General features: G+C 32.0%; 1 protein-coding gene across 2 annotated transcripts in view; it reads right to left on the bottom strand.

Moving 5' to 3' along the window:
- The window catches only part of CALCRL (calcitonin receptor like receptor), a 91,324-nt gene that overhangs the window by 9,050 nt on the left and 56,566 nt on the right, over nt 1-25,708 (bottom strand). For both annotated transcript variants that reach the window (XM_033112979.1, XM_033112980.1), the window contains 8 exons: nt 25,245-25,380; nt 22,967-23,077; nt 22,755-22,867; nt 21,480-21,571; nt 8,443-8,569; nt 5,499-5,652; nt 4,171-4,231; nt 4,024-4,090 (listed from right to left, as the gene is read on the bottom strand). In XM_033112979.1, coding sequence (XP_032968870.1) covers nt 4,024-4,090; nt 4,171-4,231; nt 5,499-5,652; nt 8,443-8,569; nt 21,480-21,571; nt 22,755-22,867; nt 22,967-23,077; nt 25,245-25,380 — 861 coding nt within the window. The remainder of the gene's footprint in view (nt 1-4,023; nt 4,091-4,170; nt 4,232-5,498; nt 5,653-8,442; nt 8,570-21,479; nt 21,572-22,754; nt 22,868-22,966; nt 23,078-25,244; nt 25,381-25,708) is intronic.

Genomic DNA, 25,708 nt, shown 5'->3' with positions numbered 1-25,708 from the left:
CCAAATACATATTGTACCGTAACAACTTTTTTCATCTTTTTAGTTTTTCCTTTCCCTGTTTCTTTTCATAACAATAATCCTCATAACTCCCCCAAAATAGTGCTATAATCCTCTCTATCCTTATGAGTAAGCTGGGTCACACACTTGAACTAGTTTATATTCACTCTACCTTATTCTATAGATAAAAAAATTTTGGCACCCCACAGGGCCTTCTGTTTTGTTAATTACCTTCTGTAATTTCATATTTACTATGTGTTAATAACTTTCCCCAAGAGAAAATATTCTCTTTGAAAGGGAGACATAACATTTCAAAAATATAGTGTGGATAACTAAGTTACTCAGAAAAAGGACAGAGTTGTGCTTACTCCCTCTCTCTATCTCTATCTCTATCTCTGTTTCTGTCTCTGTCTCTGTCTCTACCTCTACCTCTACCTCTGTCTCTCTCCTATCTTGATCCAAGTCAGTATCTTTTACTTTTGTCTGTGTCCTCTATGCCCATTCTTATGCCTTCCGTAGGCTTATGGACATTAATTCCAGAAGTTTCTTAGGGTGCTTATGCTATTATCCTCTTCTCTTTCTCTTTTTCTGACCCTGACTTGTAGCATCTGTGCTTTTTTAATAATCCCAACATTTCAAATTACATACCAAAGTGTAATTTATATCTGTATACTTTAACAAATTGGAAAAATAATGGTAGCATCTCATTTAATTAGAAAACAATGAACAAAAAAACAGACATTTGCTGATTTAAGCCATATGTTATGAAAATAACTGGGCATACAAATATTCCACTATTATTCTTAGATAATTCAATGGAGCATATGCTTCAAAAAATAGAGCTCACTAAAAGCCTGATGGAAACACATCTATGAAAAGTAACATGGCTACAGACACAGGAATGTGTCTACTAAAGACAGAAGCAGAATAACTCATTTCAACAGCTGTAAGAATGACGCGGCAGATAACACATCAGCTGTTACTCCACCCATCCTACTATAGTCCCTTGCTAAGCATTCATTTGCTATTTTAAAGTTTTCACTAAATGGGCATTACTACCATCCCATAGAAGAAAAGATAATAATGCTCATTTTTCTGCTTATAAATTTAGAATATAGAATATTATACACCTTCATCTGCAAAAATCATAAATTATAAAAATTAGTAGAAATGTTGCAATGTAGATGCCCATCATCTGAAAATTTTTAAAGGCAAAGTACCTCTCCAACATGGCGATTCTGGTTTAAAATGTGAAACTAGAAACTAGAAAGCAGAAAAAATATTTTCTGCAAATATTTCCATTTATTTTAAATAAAAATAGAATAAGAATTTTACATTTCAGATGAACTGTATCTGAATCTCATCTATCTTAGAGCAACACTAGTTTAGGAAAGGAGAAGAAACCTGGTTTACTCCAATCCCATAAAGTTCACATAGCTAAGAGTCACCATAGGGCATTTTCATATCACGATATCACCCTAGGGTCCTGACAGGAAGCAGGGTGACTCAGTACAGTGGCGGCAGGAGGATTCCTGGAAGATATTCCTGTAGAACAGCGAGCAATCACTGAACAATGCACTGAAGAGACCTAAATCTCTCTCACTAAACCCAAAGTACATGTATGCCCTCAAATTTCCCCTGAGCAGGATCTCAAAAATACTGTAGCCACTCCAATACCACCCTGCTCAAGAGGAAACGGGCTAGAGGAAGTCTGAGTGGAAAAAAATGATTGTGGTTGAAATATCTTATTTATAAAAATTGTACAAAAACATGTGACCATATAAACAATTGCTAAAGCCCCTCCCTCTACCTTGAAATTAGCCAGGAACAGTGAGAGGTACCCAAAGCTTAAACAAGAACAGGACAATTTATCCTGGTAGAAAAATAGGCTCCTAATCTTTCTTTAGGCAAAGAAGATGCAAGTTTTACACAAATTATGCAGATTTTTCATTTCCTTTTCACGCTGCAACTCAGGTATGTATGATATTTTACCCTCATGGCACCGTCTACTCTTCCCTCACAAAGTTGACGTAGACAAGCTTTCCCAAGGACTGTATTAGTTGCTGTTACATTTTTCGTTTGCTAGGTGCTTTTACTTCTTCCTGGATCTCTCTGATTTAGGCTTTGAAACACATTCCACTCTGCAAACTCAGTACTCTTACAAGAAAATTTTGCCCTGTGTTTTCTTTGTTTGTTTGTTTGGTTGGTTTTTTTTTTTGGTAGACTCCTGGGTGGCCCAAACAATGTATCTTTGTGCTCTCCTCAGAACAGAATCATGGCATCATATAGAAATTACAAATCAAGAAACTTTTTAAAGCATTTTGAGAGTTTATTATAGTCTAGTCACAGTGTTCATTGCTGAATAGGATATATCCCATTTAATCATTGCAACATCCCATGAGGTATTTATTCTTATTATTTCATAATCGCAGATGAGAAAACAAAGTCACAGAGAGGTTAAAATCAAAACAAAACAGAACTTGCCCTGAGATCTACAGCCAGCAGTGGTAAAACGAGGTTTCAGTGATGGCCCTTTGAGTACAAAGAATACAAAGCGAGGCTGTCTCAAGGTACCCCTTAAACACAGTGTGTCACACAGGCCTCTAGTATATGCAGGGAGCAAGAAAAGAAATGCTCCTGCCTCTAAAATTTTCACTAGTCTACATGAAGATATAATTCCCATGAGATATAATAAATTCCACGTATTGATTTTTGAACTGGCTGTCTGTGTGGCTAGACACAAACGAGAAATTTGACAATTGCTATGTGCTTTATACATGCCAGGCTAAGCACTTTTTATGTGTTAACTCATTTAATTCCTTGTTAAAAAATTAAAAGTCAGTATTATTACATTCTCTCTTTTACAAAAGAGGTACTTGAGGCACACAGTGATTCAATTGCCTAAGATCACAAAAATAAGAGGTAGGAGAAGAATTTAAACCCAGGTAATCAGCCTTCAGAATTTAATTAACCCTCTTAGTTATGACATGCTTTTTGAGAATGGCTTAACAATGACACTTTTGACAATGGCTTGAACTGTGTTCAAACATAACCATATACTAAATTGCAGCTAGCAAATATAGTAAAATAATAGAAGAATATTTGTCTTAAAAAAAAAGAATTTGAAAAGAGTTAGGTCACTTTGAATTTTGGCTGAGGAACAACCATCTTTGTCTTTTTATATATAACCAAATGTCAGATGTAATTACAGTCTCTAAGACTATAATTACATTCTGTTCTTTAATACGCTATGAGAGAAAGTGTGTTAATTTGGATTAATTCATTTCCCCATTGAAATAATGTAATGAAAACATTAGATGTGACTTCTGTTTCCTTGCAACCACACTTAATGTGCTGTATACTTGTATTAAGTGATGATCATTATAATAATTAAATTACAGTTTAAACAATACCCTCTTTTCCCTAATTAAAGTCTTTTCTTTATTAGAATATTACTCTTATTATTGACATAGCTGTGTAGGTCTTTCTTGTTTGCCATCCCCACTTACTGGATCCATCTTCTGTTCTTCTGTGTTCTGCTCTGTAGCCCAGGAGGCTCTGAGAACTGTGTCATGGCCCAGGCTTTCTTGCCCTCAAACATTTGCTGCTTTTGGCCAATGGGAGGAACCCAGAGAACAGAGCACGGGAAGAGAGAGAAGTTTGAGTATTTCTTCCTCCTTCTTTTCCCCTCCTACGCTGTGGTTTTGGCAGTGGCTGTGTTCCTCTACCCAAGGCCAGGGCTTCTCACTCAGTAGCAGTAACTCTATTCTGTCTCCTCTTTGGGTCTAGCCGTGGTCACAACTTCCCACTGTTTGTCTCTGGTACCTCACCATCCCTCACGAATTAGTTCTTTTACTCTTCCTGCCAACACTTCAAATGTGACACCTTCCTCAAACCCTTTTCAATGAAGTACTGTGAGCACATCATCTGTGTCCACTGGGATCCTAAAGAATAGCATAGGCCAGATGTTTCAGGAAACGAAGTTGAAATATGAACAATAACGGAAAAAGAACTTTAATTACATACCAGTAAAGCAGCACAAATTGGGCCATGGATAATGTAGAGGAGATGGGTATCAGAACTGATCCAGCAGCTGGTGGGAAAAACAGAAAAGGTGTTGAAGATTTTTGTTTTACTTAGTCTAATAGAAATGAGAACGAGACATTATCTTACTTATCATTGTAGTATAAACTTCTGGCTATGGCATGTATACAAGCAGGAATCAATGGAAATCCTGTAAATATCAAGGAAAAAGAAGATAAATAGGCAACTTTCTCTATAAATGGAAGTCCTAAAGTACGTCATGACATGTGAAACTCAGAGATACTCTAGGAGCAAAAATAACTGTCATTATAAGTTTATTGAGTAAATATTATCTGCATAGTCAAACATTACATATGGTAAAGCATTAGCAATTTATATTTTCAGATGTGTGTGTGTGTGTGTGTGTGTGTGTGTGTGTGTACGTTTTCTTCTAATAGAAGTCATTTTGAATCGGAGGACTGGAGAGCCTAAGTCCATAAATGTGCTCCTAAGCCCCAAGGCTTAGAAGAAATCCAGCGTTCATATATTTTCTGTAAGATGGAGTTGGCCAATATTTGCTAGATGATCACATGTGGAAAAAGTTGAGACTGACTATGTAAAGAAAAAGAGAAAGAAGAGAGAAGTATTTTATGTATCAGAAATTTTCATGTTTTGAGCATTCTAAAGCAGGTCTTCCAAACACGAAATAAAGAAATGTTTTACAAAAGTAACCTGAATGCACTAAAGATTGTGTTGTATACATAAATGGATATATATGTATTATTTGACTGGATAAATAAATGATAGATAGATAGATAGATAGATAGATAGATAGATAGATGATAAATAGATCGAGTATAATTTCAGTTATGTTTCTGGAAACTAATCCTATTGAATTTATTTTCAGCATTTTATGTTTTGCATTATTCCTGTTACTTTTTAAAACATGCTAGATGTGTATCATTGTTTGCTTTGTTAGAATAATACCATGTCAGGAGATTGTGTGGAAAATAGTTCTTTTGCATGCCCTTATTCAACAACTTATCTGTCTACTCTTAGATAAAATGACAATGTTTTCTTTTTTAAACAAACATTTTTAAAATAGAACTTCAAAGCTGATTAAGCCCAATGCCCTCATTTTGCACATGAGGAAAAAGGAGATTCAGAGCAGTACAGAGACAAGATCCTTAATTCACGATTCTAATTCTGTTGTTTTAGTCACTGCATATTTAGCCAAGGTACACATTAGATTATTAAATAGAAAAAAAGCATTGTATTAATAACTGACCGATGAGTACTGACAAGGAATCAATGGTATTTTATTGAAATATTTCCATTTACAGCAGTAAGGAAAGGTTAATCACCTGAATTGTTTTAAAATGATTAATAATAAGTATGTTTTTATTACAAAGGAACTCTGCATCCTCTAAAAGCTTTCTTAATAAGGTGAATCAGCAGATATATGCAATGGCACTTACCCCAGCCAAGAAAATAATACCACATTAAGCGTTGCTTCTCTGCAAACACGGCCACCACAATGAGTGTGTGTAGGTAAACGCCTTCACAAAGCATCCAAAAGTAGTTACAGCCCATCAGGTAAAGATGAATGAACTGGAACACTTTACAACTGACCTGTGAGTAAAAAAGGAAAGCAATCAATATTTAATTGCTTATGAATTCACATGTAAGTCAATAGTCTAGTTTAGCTGTTAATAGAAACATGGAATTTTCCCTCCTCTGTACAAACTCTTACACACTAATGATTCAGACTTGTAAAATGCAGTCTTCATCCTCGTCTAATGGTGCCTCTGAAGTTTTCAGCCATTGACTTCAAAGATTTATAATAGTACACTTCCAAGGAAATGTGTGCATTCCAAATTTACATTTAATGGATGTGTGCTTTAGTTATTATGTAATTTTAAGTGCAAAAGTTTCACACATGAATGACTTTACACCTGTCTACATTTACTTTAATTATGTCATCATGAACCCCTTGATTGTTGCATTCTGTTAGAAAAGTCTTCATCATTATCTTAATAATTATAAGAGCAGTTCATGAAGAGTGCCAAATGCTTCGAAAATCTTGCATATTACATGCTAACAGTGCAAATACTTATTAAATAATAATCTAATGAGTCCATACTTTATCTTATCCAAATATAGGGTTTGAGGGTTTCATGTAGGTAAAAAGAAGAAAAAGTTATGTTTTTCCTTCCTTTTGTCCTGAGGTCTCCACTTTATCTTCTCCACTTTTAAAAGAAACAGGAAGAGGGAGGTTCAAATACAGGGTAAAGAAAACATGTAGAAGTAAGAGATATAGTTTACTCTGTTAACAAGGGAAATAAATTAAAAGCTCTCCGAGAACTGCATGGCTAATTATTCCCTTCAGCTCCAATTTCCAATCTGGAACTCAATAAATAGTGGCAATTATAGTCATTTTTGAAATAATTTTTTTTTCACTGAAAAGAAAATTAGAAATGAAATGCACTGGAAAATAAACATTGGGTTATAAAATAGTAATAATAAACTTGCATATGAGTTAGCTTAAAACATTGCAATATAATTGTTTTATTTAATCCTTAAAATAATTCTGAGGTATGAATGATTATTAGTCACATATTTTATAGCTAAAACTGCACTAAAGAAGTTAAATGATTTGCTAATATTGATACATCAATAAAAGCTACATTTTGAACACAAGTCCTTTAATTCCAGTTTTGTTTTCATGACTATGCACAATGCCTTATGCCTGAAGGACATTTATAAAACCTATTCTTTCATTAAATATATATTCAGATTGCATGACATTAAAATTTAAATAATATACCTTGATGTCAAATGTAACATTTTATTAGCTAACTCCTCTTGAAGGTAAAAATGAGTTATTCCACTATATTATATAGAAATTATGGACTTCAGCATCAAATTTTAATCTATATAGATTTTAGATGTAACTATCTAATGGAGCTTCTAATTCTTTATTAATTGAGCTTTTAATTTCTTTACTAATTGAGCTTTTAATTTCATTCTTTATTAATTGAGCTTATAAGCTCTTTATTAATTGAGCTTTTAATTTCATTAAAAAATTTATAAACATGATAAAAATAGCTTAAAGCATGCTTCAGAAAAATATATTTATGCTGGGCAATAATGATAAAAGCAGACAATAAATTTTCCAATAATATATTAAAGTTAATTATATACGGTTTGCAATTTGTGTGTTAAACACAATGTACTTATATAGAAATATAAGATTTTAAATCTCTTGCTCTGCAACTTCATGACAGAATACTGAATCTCCTTGCTCTAGAGAAATTCACTCTAAAATGGCTGGACCTTGGTCAGTTTTTTATATTGCTAATTATACCCCAGTGTGTTTCGTCACCCAGTGACTTTAGAGTGGAACATATACAAAATTAAGCAATCCAGATGCACATGTGCAAACAATACAGGGAATTTTAGAACTTTGGAAATTACCCTAAAAACACACATAAAGCACATACAAGTGTATTGTTTATTGACCCATTGAGTGAAAATCCCTTCCCTCCTCTGATTTCAGTAACTACATAACTTAATCTCTAACAAAACACTTTATATATACATATATACACACCCCTCCACAAATCTATATCCAAAACCGTAGTATAGATATTACAAAAATTATGAAAGCAGATGATTTAAAAAACGTGAATACATTTGTTGTTTATACAAATATTTTAATTTAAATGTAGCTTACATATACTTACAGATTACATAAAATATGTAAATTTGTATAAGTAAGTTTTAGCTTATGTTTTAGCTTTATGTTATGACAGTCTCTGTGCTTATTTTGTGTATCTTTTGGTACTCATCCTAAACATTGTGATTCCAAAAGGATTGTAAGGAAACATTTTATAAACATTTACTGAGACAGGAGGACTTGGTATAGCCGTTTAAAAATTTTATGTTAATAAAGTTGAATATTATATAGGGTGTGTATAATTCATTTTTCTCTGGTTTTATTAAATTTTTAAAGTCAACCTGATACCAAAAATATAGTTTCCATTTTCCAGTACTGTTTTTTCTAACTACACAGTTATTTTGATTTTTCATTTCGATTGAGTAAATTTTATGTAGTCATAAACACTTATGTCCTACCAGCAGCAGGACTCCAGACATAAAATGAGGTGAAGATAAATGTAACATATATAAATAATTGAAGCAAACTAAGTATTCCTCCTTTTAATATTCAATCATTATAACTTGAGGAATATTGAGATATATTTACTTTTCTAAATTGGAATACTCTCTATATGTCAGACCTTAAAAAACACACATATGAGTACTTAATTATACACCTAATACATATATCAGGATCTCTCACCACTCCCATATCTTCCCTGCTAACCCTTTGAACTTAAGGACACGTCTAGTTTTACTTACAGGATTTGTGGCCACTAAGGCCTGGTTATTGGCCACTGCAGTGAGATGAATGATTGTTACAACAGAGTTACAAATAAAGGAGAAGAACAGATTTTTGTGCAACGTAATCCTTTGGCAGCTTAGGCTCCTAAAAAGCAAGAGAAAAAGTGTGATGACATCTTAAAATGTTTCCATCTTTTTAATCATTAAAATAAGATACATTCACAATTCATAGCATCTACATCAAATTTGGAAGAGTTACTTTTTCTCCCCAAGATTTACTCAAAATAAAATATCAATTAGGGAAAATTTATAATTCCTTAAAACACAGAGACAAATGAGTTACTTCAGTACAGTCACACACAAAAAATGTGTCCTAATTCTCTTACTATGTGATTAAAGGATATACTGCATTTCCCTCTTTTAAGTAAAAACAATGCCATATTGTGGGCAAAATTTTGAAATGATGGAATAAAATCCTATCATAAATGAAATATTTAATATCAAAACCAAATACCTAAGAGCTCGTATGAAATCATTTCAATACAGAGATACAAAGCTTATTATGATTATTTTGCAAAATTATCCAAATGATATAGTCAACATAAATAATTCACTCTATATAACTTAAACCAAATACTTCTGTTTTGGAAACCTTGATATCCAGTTTAGTTGTCCATAATGTTGTAATAAACTGGACCATTGTCAAATCATTTTACTTTTTGCTGTGTAAATATATCCTATTATCTACAAAATTAGCCTACTGCTATTCCTTTAGTTTCTTCCATTTTTCCCCCCCAGTGTTGTGTAACTTAAATTTAGACAGGTAGTCTCTGACATATGCTTTCCATCAATGTCTAGTGGTAAAAATGGCTCAGATTTTTCAGTGATGCACATTGTTTTCTTCTAAATATATTCGTTAACACATATAACTACATTAGTACAAATAAAATCAACTTGTAAATGAAAACTAAAACATGTACTTGAAAAACACACTGAAATGAAACTAAAAATGTTCAAGTATGTTTTTCAAATGTTAACCTACAACTAATTTCACCTACTCTAAATTTTTAAATGGGCTTATTTTACTCAAAATATTTAAAAAAGTATTCATAAGCTTTTACAAAAACAAAACAAAAAAAACCCCTCTCTACATTCTTTAAATGTGACAACGTCTCTTTCTAACCTAGCATGACTACAGAATAGAAAATGTGGTTTGTGGGTCTGAATTGTTTCCATTTTGTATTCTGTACGCATAATTATTTTAGAACATTATTTCCATATGTAATTTTAACAATCAGAGTTATAGAGGTAGTCGATGTGTCAACAAAACCATTACACTTCATGTGTAATGTAACTATGTCTTTCAATTCTATTTTGGAACAATTAGGAGCAGGTAGTATCATTTAGTACATGTAGCTCAGAGTGGGTTTTGAAACCTGACATGAGAGTGAATCTGGACTGTGCCACCTATGGACAGTATGACTTTGGGCAAGATATTTAAAATCTCTAATCCTCAGTTTTCTCATCTGTAATATAGGGAGAACAATAGTACTTCATAGGATTGGCTGGGAGAGTAAATGAAAAAAACCATGTCTAGTGTATAGATATATTAGTGTATAGTATAGTGTATAGTATAGTGTCTAACACATCGGTGGACACTCAGCTATTATTTTTAACACAGTTATTACATGGCTGATTTTAATTAAGTTCTCCAATTTTTTTCTCACAAATAATAAAATATCATCAAACTTCACCTCAGTAATGTAAAACTGTCCATGCTTTAAGCAATACAATGAAACAGTGAATTGTCATTATTGTTATGAAACACAAGAATTTAACATTAGAAAGACAGTTTCCATATGATGAAGGGTAATAGCAACCTAAATTATCTTGCCAAGGAATTTCATTTTCCCCAGAGTTGTCTTCAAATCACCACTTCCATTATCACGCTGACCTCAAGTATTATTCTGCTCTATATTCAAAGTTCTGTCACAGTATGGATAAAATACTTGGCCTTTGTTTCCCATTTGGCTTGACATGAGTTAGAAATTTCCAACCTACTTTCCTCAAAATTACTCCAGAGGAAAACTAGCTGAAGGAGGAAATACAAGCAGTATAAAAATAGTCCAGTTTGCGAAGTACTGCTTTCTTATGCTAATTTACCTAATTTAATTTCCAAATGCTCAGATCATTTCCCAAGAGAACATTATCCATGTATCCGAGAGGAAAGCTCATGTCAATCTGAACACTGCCAAAAACAATAGGCAGAAAGCTATAAATGTATTAAAAGAAACAAGTACTATGGCTATCTTTTGTTTACTGAATGGCACCTTGAGTTGATGGCACCACCTGGTTATGTATGATACAAAGTAGACATAACCTACATCAGTAATTCCCTGGTGAAGGCTGTGGGTGATCCATCTGGCCAGATTAGAAAGAGTACAACAGTGTTTCTACCAAGATGCTCAATGGAGGTGCCTCTGAGAGGAGGAAGTGGTTGCTCTTGTTCTGTCTTGTTCCTTCCTCCCCTGCCCCTGCCCTTCAGGGACGCTCATTTAATATAACAGAAGAGGATGGGCTGCATAAGGAACAGACATCTCCTTTTGTGTGGCCAATTGGTCTGCTGTCTTGTGTGAACTCCTCCCGTGCAAATCACTTTCTCATCTCCCAATGGGCAGGAAACCAAGAGAAGATACAGTCAGGCTTTCTGAATGTTGGTGATTTTTACACTCCAAAAAAATGCCCTTTTAAGATAAAATTCATTATAAAAGTAAAATTTACCATTTATTGTGTCCTTAGAATATCTCAGGCACAGAGATAAAATTTTATATTCATTATCTCATTTAATAACCCCTTTGAAGTATCATTATCCTTTAATAAAACTGAGTTCAGCTGTTCAAAGTCACAATCTTATGAAGTGATCTGCTGAATTTGAATGTTGAAGTTTTTAAGACAGTAATAAGGCTTCTGTATCTTGTAACATTCATTTAGTCACTTGCAACTCTTTATTGATGAATAAGTAATACATTATACTCTGTTTCTAGATCCTGGGGAAATAGTTGTAAGTAATACAGAGCAAGACCCTGATTTCATGTTACTCGTGTGACAGTGCAGGGTAAATAGACATATCAATTACATAATGTAATTCCAGATAGTGTTATATGCTTTTTAGAAATTAAAATAGGATTGAGAAACAGATAAAGGCTGTGCCAGAATGAGAGGAAGACTCAAGATAGAACTGAAACAGAGAAGATAGAGGAGAAAAAGCATTCCAAGCAGATAAGGTACCCCGAGTCAGTTTTATTTTTTAAGTTAAAGTGAAAGCTTCAAGTTTTTAGGGGCAAGAAAAGACAATTTGAATAGAGCATAAAGGAAAACTCCACATTGTTTTTTCCATTCTAAGATGAAAAAAATTAAATTTGAAGAGCATAGTTTACAGAATGACTTCTTGATTCTGAAGCTCATAATCTTTTGTGTTGCATTGCAGTGTTCCATCAGCAAATGTTAGCAGCATACTATCCAGTCATTCTTGGTTTTTGTTTTTCCTAATTACTAAAAAGATGCTATAGTTTGCAGGGCTTACTTTGACTTTCTCCTCTTGGATAAGGTCTAGAAAAATAAACTGTGTCTACGAGAGTGGAAAACCAGATTGCAATATATATTATGACTTTGGGAAGAAAAAAAAATGTTGCATTATTTATGTTCTCTATTTCACAAAATTCTAATCCATTCAAATGACTATAGTTTTTATACCAAGCAACAGATAATTAGCTGTCTTAAAATTGTTTGTTGTTTTAGTCCCATGAAAATTTAGTTATGCTTAAATAGCACTTTTCAACTTGCTTAAGCAAAACAGATAAAATACACTTATAAAGAAGTTTCATATTTTTCAAAAATATCAACAGACATATGTGATCTCTAACATTGTTAAGCTTTTAATAATAAATGTACTGTTTAAAATAAGGCCACATTCATTAATTCAGTTATTTATATTTCCATACTTGGGATTCTTCTCCAGAAACCAGTAATTGGAATTACATTATAGCAGAACTGGTTTATGTTCAACTAAATCCATTACTTCTTGCACCACTCTCATTATTTACATCTGATACTCTAATGTGGAAATGCAGTGTTTTCATTATATAATTGTAGTGGACATATATATAAAGCTTTCCATTCAAGCCTCGCATTACTGAATAGGAATGTTTTCAGTTTTCACCGTGTTCGGTTTGAAGCAAATGGATTTTTCAGCATATTGATTAAAATTCATTAATTTGGAAATTGACCCAGTGAGTATAGTCAAATAAAACATTGTATGAAAAACTATAGGTAATTAAACAATATCCACTGTTAAGATGGAGGAAGCCTGGTATGCACACAACAGAATAGGCTATATCTCAGAATCATAGTGTCTAACAAACTTACGATGAATGAATTTATCACAAGACTTGAGAAAGCAAGAATGATCCTGGCTAGACACTGAGAGGTATGTTATTCAGGGACTACTAGATGACTGTTTCTGAACTCAGCCATTATTACACCTGACAGAGCAGATTTGCCAGATTAAAAAAAAAAAAAGAAACTTAAGTTAAAGTTCTGATTTGCCAAAACAGGTTCATCAGGGTATGACTTACAGAGTAAAACTCTTTGTTCTCTATGTTTTAATGTAGAATTTCTTTAAATAGTTAGCTTTGTTTAAAATGGACTTAAAGATTCAATCATGAACAGTTTTTAGGAGAAAAATTATCGCTTAGAGAAGAAAACTATAATTGTTCTAATTCAAGAGATATGTGAAGAAACTGGAAATAATGAGATAAAAATTCATGATATTGATTGAATATAATTCAGATATTACCTAAGAAAAAAAGTGAAAATTTGGGTCACTTGTCCTGAAATGCAAAAATATAAGCATTACAGATTATTTGATTAAGTTGAGAAAGCTTTAGCCTATCAACGGGATAGATTTTTTTTTTTTAATTAGGACCTTATCCCAACTACCTAGAAATGATATCATTGTCTATAGAGTTGTAAATATGCAACTTTCCTTTAAAATTGTTTGGAATCAGTCTCTGAAATGTCAGCAAAATTAAGATATTAAAAAAAAAGAACCACTTTTTCCTCATACAAGTCAGATGTTATATGTGCTCTTTTATGTGCAAGAAGACGGAGCCCTTTGTCTGGGTTGAAAGTAAGAACAACATTTGCTGTGCTCTCAGATTTTATCCAGTGATTAAAATATAATTTATAACTAATTCCAGTAAAGTTTATTTTTTTTTTTTATCTAAAGGGTTCTGCTTTGTTTTTCCAAGGATAATTATGAGCAAGTCATTGCCTCTCAGGACTTGGCAAATCCCAAATTTCTGTCTCTTTCTCTTCCCCTCCCTTTCTGTTCCCTTTCTTTTTATCTCCCACCCTGACTCTTCCCTTTAATTGGGTCTAATAGAAAACTGAAGTATATCTGGTAAATAGTGTTTCATGTTCTCTGTTTCTAATTTAAAGCATGGAGAAGTAGTAGACATTTTTCTCTCTCTAAACAAAAAATAACCAACTGTATCCTAAATCAACTTTTTGTACGGTTCTTGGTTTTTATTAGGATGAATCAGTAAGCCTCAACAAATGGGGAAAAAAGTTACCTCTACCAAAGACTAAACAAGAATGACTGCAGTATGAGGAACTGGGTTCAGAAGCAGAAAGGAGGTGTTGACAGATTTTTTTTAATATATACACACAATGATTTTATGTGAAACATCAGCACCTCTAGGAATTAGTTGGTAGAAAGCTAAAGTTTCTATTGCTCTTGACTATATGAACATGCTTCATTAACATTTCAATTCAGCATTATCTGATGTGGCCTAGGTCTTCCTTCAGTTGAGCTGGAGAGTCTCTGGTATTGTTTTACACAGATGCTTCAAGATGCTTCAAGATGGTATTGTTTTGCACAGATGCTTCAAGATGTTTTCACAGATGCACAGATTAGAATTTTAGGAGTCTCAGTCTGATGATGGAGACAACAAATGCCAGACAAACACAAGGGACTTGCCCAAGGTCATGATAAGTCATGGGAAACTCAAAGTCAGTCTTAGAAATAAGCTTCTAAGTCAGTTTATGTCTTCATTCCTTAAGAATTTATTAAATGCCCACTATGTACAAAGTCTTCAGCTAAGTCCTGGGAGGTGTAAAGAAACAAAGTGGAAATAATTCTTGCTCTCATGAAGCTAACTTTGGGACATCCTTTACATCCTGTTTTAGTGGATAGTTGTTTTTAATAGGTAGCAGCTTTTGCTATTTCAATAAATGATTCTGCTGAGTATATATTAGAAGAGTCTTAAAAGCAAAGACTACAAATTCTTTAATATAATTCAAGCAATGAGTAAGCTACATGGTATCTCATGGGCATAAAAATAGTTTTATTATTTTTGACTAACTTACTTAGCCAGAAGGTTTTCTGATACAATTATACTACTAAATTGGTTTATACATTTTTCATTCATTGTTTACTTGTTTTTCCATATGAACAGTATAACACTTTCTTTATAAATGTTGTGCATATAAAACTAGAAATTGTGTTCTTTAATTTTGTTTTGAAAGAGTCTACTGGTATAATATGCCTATCAGGGCTAAATATTTATATAATAATATTTAATGGACTAATAAGAAAGAGTGGTAACTATGCCAATAATAGACAATGTTTTCCAAACTAGACACTCATCTTAACATTGTACATATATTATCTCAGCCCTCATATCAAAGTTATGGTACAGATACTAATAGTATCATTTTTTTAAAGATGAGAACTTGAGGATTAAGAAATGAAAGAATTTGTTCCATGCATTGCAGCAAGTGACAAAGATAGGATCTGAGAGCAGATATGTCTACGAACAGAGCATATTCTTAACCACTCTCGGGTAATGAAGGATGTCTAGACATATAAAAGAAGTACGTAATGCTATACCTGAGTCTGACTTGTAGAGTGTTTTTCATGTTTTACCTAAAGCCCAAGAATGTATAATAAGAAAGAAAAATTAATTTGTAGCTTTGCTTCTTTCTGTTCAAATTCTCCATTTTTAAAAGACAAACACCAATAAAATTACTAAGTCAAACAGAGAGGACACAGATCAGGAGAAACACTGGACAATTTAGTTAACTAGTTAGAACATACATAAAATTAAGGTGTTGGGCTAGATAATCTCTTCATTTCTTATAGTTTACAATATCTACCTGTTGATGTTCTATCCATAGTTTAACACTTATTTCAAAGAGATTGTCACCTCAGGAATCTTCTGGTTCTATTACCTCTGTCTTTCCATAGCTTTGTAGGTCTATGATAACTTGTTTTGTTTTGTTTTGTTTTATTTACTTTGCATTATGATTACACTGGGGTAGTGTTAGATGGCTACATAAGGGTAGACTGTGTACCTAATTGGTTTGTATAGTCTGATGACAAACTCATAACTCTTACCATTTATTGAGATATTCCTACGTGACTGGTACTATGCAAGTCTATTTTACCCAGTATTTTAAAACAACATCATTACCCATTATAAAAAAACTGAAGTTTACGGAAAAGCAGAATCAGGCTAAGTCCATTCTATTAGTAAGTGACAATGGCAAGATTTGAATATATCCCGTGCTTTTAATCACTGAATTATACTATCCATTAAAATTAACTTGTGCCTGAAATCACGTACACACTGGTCATGCTAACTCACCATTAAAGATTCTTTTTGATTCACTAGAGAATGAATAGTTAATTGTAGATTCAGTGTAAACTTTAAGTATAAGCCATGTAATTCATTGAAAATTTTATTTATTTATTTTTTTGTGTAGAGGCCAAAAACCAAATTCCTTATATTGGCAAGATACTCATTTGCTTTAACAGGTTTTGCCTATGTAGAGTGCTACACATCTCTTTTTAAAGCATGGGATTTAGCAAACAGATACATGCATTTATTGTATACAATGCTCTTAATTTTTTTAAAAAAATTGCTATTTTTCTGAAAAAACAGGCCTATTTCTATGTGAAGCATGGAGACAATACTTGGAGAAACATAAAATTTTTAGTCTCTCTTTTAAAATGAGATGAGTCTGCAGATTGTATCTTTAAAGCTAAAGTACTAAGCATATATATGTATATATAATGTCAATTTTTTTTAAAGTATTTTTCCATAGAGAAAATAAATTAATTCTGAAGTTTTAAATTTTAAGGCTTCAATTAAAAATTGTACTTTCTTGTGAGTATTGGTTAAGTAGTTTTAAATATTTGTAAATATAGATGTAAAATTATTGAACCAGATTATCTTTCAAACCCTAATCAATAATAAATGTAGTTTATCTGTAGAGACTGCTATTAGCTTGCAAGATACTTTCAGAAATGCTAACTTCCCTGATATTGAAATTGTGTATTTTGGCTTTAAAAAATTAACTCTTCCACTCTATATGGGTGCCCAAAAAATGCATACACATTTTAAGAAAGGAAAACCCTATTAAAAATATAATAATATATACTGATAACAAAAGATGAATACAAGTCACATTTGACTTCTGGAATAACATGAGGTATTCAAAGTGATTACCATCAGCATCCAGACACATCTGACTGCAGTGAACTACTACTTGGGCAACGTTGACCAAAGTGCCCACTTGCATACGTTTTTTTGGGGCACCCCCGGTATTTGTCTTTATTAAATTACTGGTCATTCATAGACTTGGACTTAGAAATAGTATTATAGATCATTAGGTCCATCTGTGGACCTAGTATAAGGATCACCCATTACAAATTCGTGATTGAATGACATCTAATTTCTGTCTGAAAATCTTAAGTGATAGGAAGGTCAATTAGGTCAATTGGTGGTTCATTCTATTTTCTTTAACTATTAAGAGTTCTTTTATTTTTTAAATTAAGCCAAATATTTTTTTTTCTTTTTATGTTATTATACAAAATCTATTCCCAATATAGTCATTTAAATTCTTGAAGTCATCTGTTGTGCCCCCTATAGTTCATGGTTTGTTTGTTTGTTTTTTGGCTTAACATTCTTAGTATCTTAACTCCCTGTTCAGCGAACATTATTTTCTTTAATTTCTTCTCTGTCCTGATAAGCCAATTTTTATGATATCCTCTTTTCCTCTTACAAAGTCAGTCCATAGTGAACACGGTGAATGCCTGGTCTGATTAGAAATTTGGAATTGGATACTTTATATTTATTGGTATAATATGGTTTGTAGCATTGTTTTCGTTCGGCAGTCCCGCTATTGCCTCAGTTCACAGCAAGTATTTGTTCAATGAAACCATAGACTCTTTCATGAGGAAGCTTTGCTAATTTTGCATTTGACATTATGGAATTAGTTCAGGACTGTATTTATATCCTTGCTAAATTCAAACTTGTTTGGTGCCATAGGGCTTGGAATTCTAGGAGACTGTTTGTTCTCTCTTTGACTACTGATATTGGCATGTGATAAAATTTCTATACTTCATGTTCTTCAGAAATTAATTGTGCTTGAATATAATTATTACATACAAAATAACTGATTGTTTTCTCTGAAGGGTCTCAGCTGCATTGGTTTTAAATTTGCAGAGATGGTGGTCTAACTCCATGTCCCCTGTAACTAATAGTTGCAATTTCAGAAATACTGCAATAAGGAATTCAGGAAGAATTCACTGAGAAAACGATGCTAAAGTTTAGATCTGAGGTGGATGCATTTAACTAGCTTGAGAAGTGGGAGAGAATAGGCAGAATATTCACTTATAGGTTATGCTGATGGTTTTGATTTTAAATAAATTACAATAGGAAGTCTAAAATTTTTAAAGCAAAGAATGACAAAATCAGATCCATATTTGATCTAAATCTTTGAAAATATTTTGGCTGCATTGTTTAGAGTAGAATGAAGGTGATAAAAGTAGACTTGTTGAGGCTACATAAGGTAAGGGTGGTGGTGGTAGCAGTAGAGGTGAAGAAAATTGGATAGATTGGAGAAATGTTAGAAGGTTAAATCCACAGGCTATGAGGAAACAATAACAGGGAGGAAAAATGAGAAGTTGTCACCGATTAGTCCTAAATTTTGAGCTAATGCAATTAGATTGCTGGTGGTATTATTTGTAAGATGGGTCTCTCTGGAAGAAAATCTGGTTTGGGTTAGGAAGAGGTGGATGTTATGAATTTGTTATGAACATATTGATTTTGAAATACTTTTGAGATGATGCATGAGTATTTCAAGAGCTATAAAAAGATATATACACTTTGACCAAGATGTCCCATGTCTCTGGGAATGTAGCCTAAAAAAATAGCGCAAAATATGGGAAAGGTTATTTCTGAGAATGTCCATTTCAGTTTTATATTAATAGGAAACATTGGGAGTGATGTTGGGGCTCAAAAATAGAGGAATGATTTAATAACCTGTCAACTTACAAAATGCAATATCATTTAGTCAATTAAGTAGCTGTTTTAAAAACTCTTTAGTGACATGGAAAGTATTAATTACATAATGCTAACTTATAGAAATAGTTACAATATTAGGTATATTACAGTTAAAACTGTGTAAAAACAGATACATATGAAATAGAACTGGAAAAATAGAAGTAATTGTTCAATAGGATATTAGAATTACAGGTATATGTATTTATTTTCCTTACTTAAAAGTTAGTATAATAACATACTAAAAGTGTTTTAAATTTTTTTAAATATATATTTTAAATTTAAGTGCAAGTCTTGTTTCTCAAAATTATAGTTTGTTTTTAATTAAGGGTTGCATTTTTTTTCTGAATTTAGAAATATTTAAAACTTTTTGTTTTTCCTAAGAAATTTATAAAACAGTCTTAAATAACTCTTAGGATTTGTTTTTTATGCCTTTAGGTTTGGGGCTTATCTACTTTAAATATGAACAGTCATAGTTATAAGAGTCTTCATGGTGAAAAAAGAAAAAAAATCTTAGCTAATATTAGTTACATTTAAATTAATTTTCTCTGTGTTTATTTTTATGTGTGTTCCATACGTAATTTTCATGAACTAAAAATCTGAGTTCCAGAGTTCTAGAGCACTGCCTAGGTTTTAGGGCAATTAGTTGCATCATTTAGTTCCAAGAGCCAAGAGAGTCATATTTTCAAATTTAGATCCTTTACATTTTTAAATGGTAAAGGTTTTATTTTCAGGAATAAAGAAAAAAATGAACTATATTTGATTTTGTGTCTTTAAATTTACTAAATTAAATATTAACCCAGTTTTATTTTCTTATTTTACCAGTAAGTGTTTTAGCATCAGCAATTTCACTTTGTCAATTAGTATAAATAATATATCACTGTGGACCTGAGGACTTCATTAAAAAATTGTCACTTTGGAAAATGTTTTCTTTCCCATTTTTTTACAACAGATATTTTTAATCTATTAGACAATCATAATAAAGTATTCCCTACTCCAAAGATAGTATTCACTTCAAAAATCTTGTATAAGCCAAGAGTATATTCAGAAGTAAAGACATGACATTTTAATAAAATGTATAGGAACAACTGATATGACATAACTATAATTATAAAGACTGAGAACTGGCAGTTTGTTTTGAACAAGAACCTTTTGGTAACTTGTAAAATATAGTATAGAAAATTTAGCTTTAAGAAATGTTTTCCATATTTTAGGATAAAGGTTTTGAACTTATTTTGCTACCTTTGACACAATTGACTTAACAAAAATATGTTGCATTTAAAAATGTACATTAATATTTAATTAGCTTTATTCAGAATGGAGTTTTTTTAGTAAATTTCTAATGGTGCCTAGATAATGTCATGCATCAAAAGTGCCATTAAAACGTTTCCATGTAGAGTCCCCAAAGTAACTAATGTTGAAGATTCTTAAGAAGGTGAAGGTTTCCAAAAGTGGCAATTCTAATGTAATCTCTAAATTGCATTCTAATGTAATCTCTAAATGATTTTGAACCTATGAGAGTTGATGTTTGGTTAGTTCATGTATTATTTGATGAACTCTGAATATTTGATGGACTGTGGGCTAAAAGCTGGTGCTTGAGTTACATATGTACCTAACACCCAACTGCCTGAAAATTTCTGGATTGGGATTTATTTTGATGTGTTACTACTCTATTTGGTTCTGAAGCAGTTAATGTTCAAAGAGAATTGTTAATAGGGAGAAGAAGGAGGAGAAGGAGAAGAAGACAATATAGCTAATCATTCTTCACATTTCATTCTTTACCTACACCCAACTGCCTGAAAATTTCTGGATTGGGATTTATTTTGATGTGTTACTACTCTATTTGGTTCTGAAGCAGTTAATGTTCAAAGAGAATTGTTAATAGGGAGAAGAAGGAGGAGAAGGAGAAGAAGACAATATAGCTAATCATTCTTCACATTTCATTCTTTAATTATTGGTGGTGATCAAAATTATGCAAACCACATTAATGCATAAAATAATATATGTATGCTTTGGAATTTACTTTCCTATCAATTTAAAAAATCATTTGTTGAGTCAAGAAATTGGAGCTGATTCTGTCCCTCTTCCCCCAAAAAGGAATTGTAATTTCAAGTAAAATTCAAGGTATAATTTAATCATTTTAATGATGAACCCCCCAAAACCAGCAAAAATAACCTAAACATAATATATTGAGATTATTGTTTCCATAATATATGTTAAATGTCATTGCTATCAGTAGCACAAAATACCAATTACTGTAATGTACTATGTATACTGATACTAAAAATTGACCAAGAAGTTGAAAGTTCAATTCAGAAGGACTATAATATTTGATTGTTTGCAAAGCAAATACACAGGTTGACATATTGATTTTGGCTCCCTCCTTACTATATACCTTCATTCTTGTATGTCTACTAATTTTGTAAAGTTGGGCTTAAGATATTTCATCAGTCTTCTCTCTATTTTACAAAGTCAAGATAAGGTTAATATATTTCAAATTATTCTGAACATTCAATTTATTTTAAACATTATAAACCATCAATGTTTCATATATTTTATCAGCACATAACATAAACATGCACATGACACTGCATTCACCAAAGACAACTGGTAAATTAAAAAAAAACATATTTTCTATGTACTTACTTGAAATAAAAGAATATGCCAAGTGAGATAAGCAGTGATGCAATAGATAATCCATGTCCAATTATAGTCAGGTAAAACAAATTCAGTGCCGTCTATAATGAATATAAAAAAAAAAAAAACGGTTCATATCAATACTATAATACTGTGTGTGTAGAAGATCCAATTCAATAGAATAAATTGTATATTTAAAAACATGTGATAGGCCTTATCATTAAGCTTGCCAACCAATAAATGCCTGACTACATCTGGAATGAAGAATACCTATGCAAATTTATCCAGTGACATCAAAATTTATAAATTGTATGCCCTTTTTATTTAAGAAATTAGAAGTCATATATTAAATATATAAAGAAATAATTTTATTGACCTAGGTTGTGTAATATATAAAACTAGCATTTTGTATTTTGGAGGACATTCACAGTTTTCACCCTATCACTTTGTGCACCTTAAATCAAATGCTATTTGATGATTTTCTTTTTGTTGTTTCCTTAATGCCAGATAAGGCTTTCTTTCCCAACTGAGTTTCTCCTTTTCCTTTGACCAATTTGAGGCCCTGAGACAAATCTCAATACAGTAACTTTTAGGAGCCTATGGTCTATAAGAATTCTCCTGGTTTTGAGTTCTTTGACTTTTTCTTTATGATTTTTTTTCAGTATTCTGTTTATTTGGAATTTACCATTTCATTGCTTATTTTTTATAATTCTTTTCAAACCCTTCTCTAAATAAGCAAAGAATACAACATTTATAATGATGATAGCTGACAGTTATCAAGTACTTTCTATATGCTTGTTAGCTTTTTAAATATTTTCCTTGTATTAAGCCCATGCTTATGAAAATCTTGAGGGTGGGTTTATTGTTATCCCTATTTTATACCTGAGGGGTCTTTATACCTGCTGGTCTTAGCTTGTATACTTGAGCATATTTCCTGAACATAATGCTAGAAATTCCACCACAAATAAAAATGTTCCCTTTGCTTTTACTTTTAAAGTGTGTTCCCAGTCCTGCCCCCACACCTTTGGAAAATGTGAAACTCCAATACTGAGACATTGACTTGTACATACAGTATTACCTAGTAGAATTACTTCTTCAGTGTAATGACAGAATCAATATTAATAATTTCTATGAAGATCGTTTTCTTATTGTTTTTCTCAAAGTATATTATGGAAAGGCTTTACAATGGAATGGAATACTAGCTAAATTTTCTCCACACTGTATTGGTAACTAACTTTTTAAATAGATAGTGTAAATTAAATTTCAATTTTAATTATTACGTACCTTCACCTTCTCATGTGTGTTAACATTACACTGGGTGTAATTTGTCCATGTTCTGTTGCTTGCCGGATGTCTAAACCAGTTTCCATCTTGGTCACAGATCTTTGTAACTTTTTCTTTAAAATTAAAAAAAATAATAATAAACCAGTAATTTAATTAACCTAAGGTTTATTAAATAGATGTCAAAGACATTGCATATAAATTTCTGCTATTACCTGAAGGATCAAAGTCCTGAAAGTAATCAGGGCAATGCTGCATTGATTCTGTTCCTGCTGCCACATCATTCCAGCACAGCCATCCATCCCAGGTTCTATTGCAGTACATGCCTTAGGGGAGAGTAAAATTAGAGATTACTAACTCCCTCTAGGTATACATGAAGATGTAAATTCTTAATGGTGGCTTCACACTAACATGGAATAAAGGCTATCTACTGAAAATGACGACATTATGTAAATCTAGACACACACCGCTTAATGACGGTGATATGTTCTGAGAGAGGCCTTGCTATGTGATTTTGTCATTGTGCAAACATCATAAAGTGCACTTACACAAACCTAGATGGTATAGCCTACGAACACCTAGGCTATGTGGTATACCACCTTCTTATATGCAGATCATCGTTGATTGCAACATTGTTATGTGGTACATGACTATACAGCAATTACTTGGATTTTTTACCAAGTAATTATTAGAATAATTAATTTCAAAATTAAATGTAGAAATATATGAAAAAAAGCTTAGCTCATGAATGTTGCATGGGATGTTTATTATTTTTAACAGATTTTGCACAACAATCTCAGAATTAATCTCATGTAAGTAGAAAAAAAATCTACTGCCCTGAATATCTAAATAATTCTTTTTTTATATATAAAAAGAATTGCACGTTACTAAATAAAGTGCATTTTGTGGTTTGTCAGAGAAAAATTTTCTGGTATTATTTTAGAAAGCATCTCAAACAAGTCCATTTCACTGCTTAAAAGATTCCATCTGATTAGCAAGAGCACTGGCAGCAAAATAAATTACAAGGTCCAGAATGTTTCAAACTGTGTTGTCTGACATTTGAGTGAGACATGAGTAGCTATTCTATAAAAAAGTTGCTGTGGTCCAATAGCTTTGGGAAATACAATATTAAAATAAAAACAGTTCTTTATTGTAAGACTTTCTGGAGTATTTAAAATTACAAAGTGTGTTATGAAGTTCCAATAAGAAGATGTATCATGCAGTGATTCTAAACTTATTAAATCAGAAAATTATTTTATTATGAAACCCCCATGAACCTATTTCTATGTTCAACAATTAGATTTGAAGCCTACTTTCACATATATCTAGATGATTTGGAAGGGGTTAATTCAGTAGTTTTAAGCTAATAATACAGATTTTAATGGAATAAAATGAAAAGCTGGATCAGTTAACACAAAAATTTGTATACAAATATTGTAATACTTGATCATTCAACCACTATTAACCTAGTATGAGATAAATTGTTATTGTCTGGCATAGTTTAAAGATATTTTTTAACTGGATAAATATAATAAAAATGAGCAGATATATGTAAATACATCTCTAACTATGAACAAATTGTATTGTTCACTTATATTAAGATTTTAAGTTTATCACTTTGGAAAAATCACTTTTTTCTTTCTCACAAGCAAGTGCATTTTGACAGTTACAGATATTAATAATAATCTACTTTTAACATTGTATTTATGTAAACCTTGTATATTATACTATCAAATATTTTTCCAAAAATTGTAAGATCATGGTTTCCACTGAGAGTTTTAAAATTTAGAAATATCTAAAGTCTTTACATTTGCTTTATTTTATTGTGAATTTTGCATTTTATACCTTGAAGATATCCCCGTGTTTAGGGTTTCCAGATAAAATACAGGGCTATTTTTGGTTTTGTTCTTTATTTTTGTTTTTGCTAAATCTGACAATTCTACTTGTGCTACTCAGGTTTTTATCTTCAAAATTGAGGCAAATATCTGGCATTTATTAGGCCCTCAATAAATGTTATAAAAATATCTAAAGAGTATCTTACTGGAAACAGAAACACTTAGAATTCACTAGCTTTGCTACCAAACATACTATTCAAAGTATAGATTGTGCAGAAGAAATTGTGTTTGTCATTTTATTATGCAAACTCCTATCAAGCAGCTTGTTAAAAAAAAGAAATAAAATTACATAAACTGAAGATCAACTGTCACTTATTTAATTCAAGATACATACTTATGTGATATTTTAAGTATCTTTATGCCATAAAAATGTTACCAAAAATATCCCTGTTGCACATATTTTTATTAGAATTTTGTAAAGGAAAGATAAATTATGTCGTAAAATATTCTTCATAAAAAAATAAAACTGCTCATATGCCAGAAAAATTAGCAACTACCCCATTTATAATCATGAACCTAAGAAACTCATGGTGATGTAGTGGGTTTGTTTTCTTTAAAGAAACTATATCAAATGCATTTAAATTAAAGTCATGTTTACCTTCTGTTCGTTGAATGGGGTCTTGCATAATTTTCTGGTAACATTCATATTGAGCTGTCATGATTTTATTTCTAGTAACACCCAACTGATTCAGGTCACCATGGCCCTCTTCTTCTGGTTCTGCTATGACAAGAATCTAAGGAATTAAAAAAAATAATAAAACTTCAGAATTGTGAAAATGCCTGTTGTAGGCAGTCTGTCACAGTGGAAAACAGTAAGTGGTGATATGCTGCCTGGTCAACTGGCTCTGGGGGGAAATCCCTGATTGCTAGTGTTTGCCAGTTTTCACAGTAAATATCCCGTCATGTCCAACCTCAAGTGACCAACAAGACGTGACCAGTGGCAGAGTAAGGAAGAATAGGTGATGCATGGCTCTAAAGCCTGGGGAGGCCCACTCCAGGGTATGTGTTGTGGAATGCAGGCAGAGTTGTATTCAAAAGCTACTACTACTTTTTCACCTGCTC

The sequence above is a fragment of the Rhinolophus ferrumequinum genome, chromosome 8 (assembly GCF_004115265.2).
Source record: "Rhinolophus ferrumequinum isolate MPI-CBG mRhiFer1 chromosome 8, mRhiFer1_v1.p, whole genome shotgun sequence".
Classification (NCBI taxonomy): domain Eukaryota; kingdom Metazoa; phylum Chordata; class Mammalia; order Chiroptera; family Rhinolophidae; genus Rhinolophus; species Rhinolophus ferrumequinum.
This window is presented reverse-complemented; position numbering and strand designations above follow the sequence as displayed.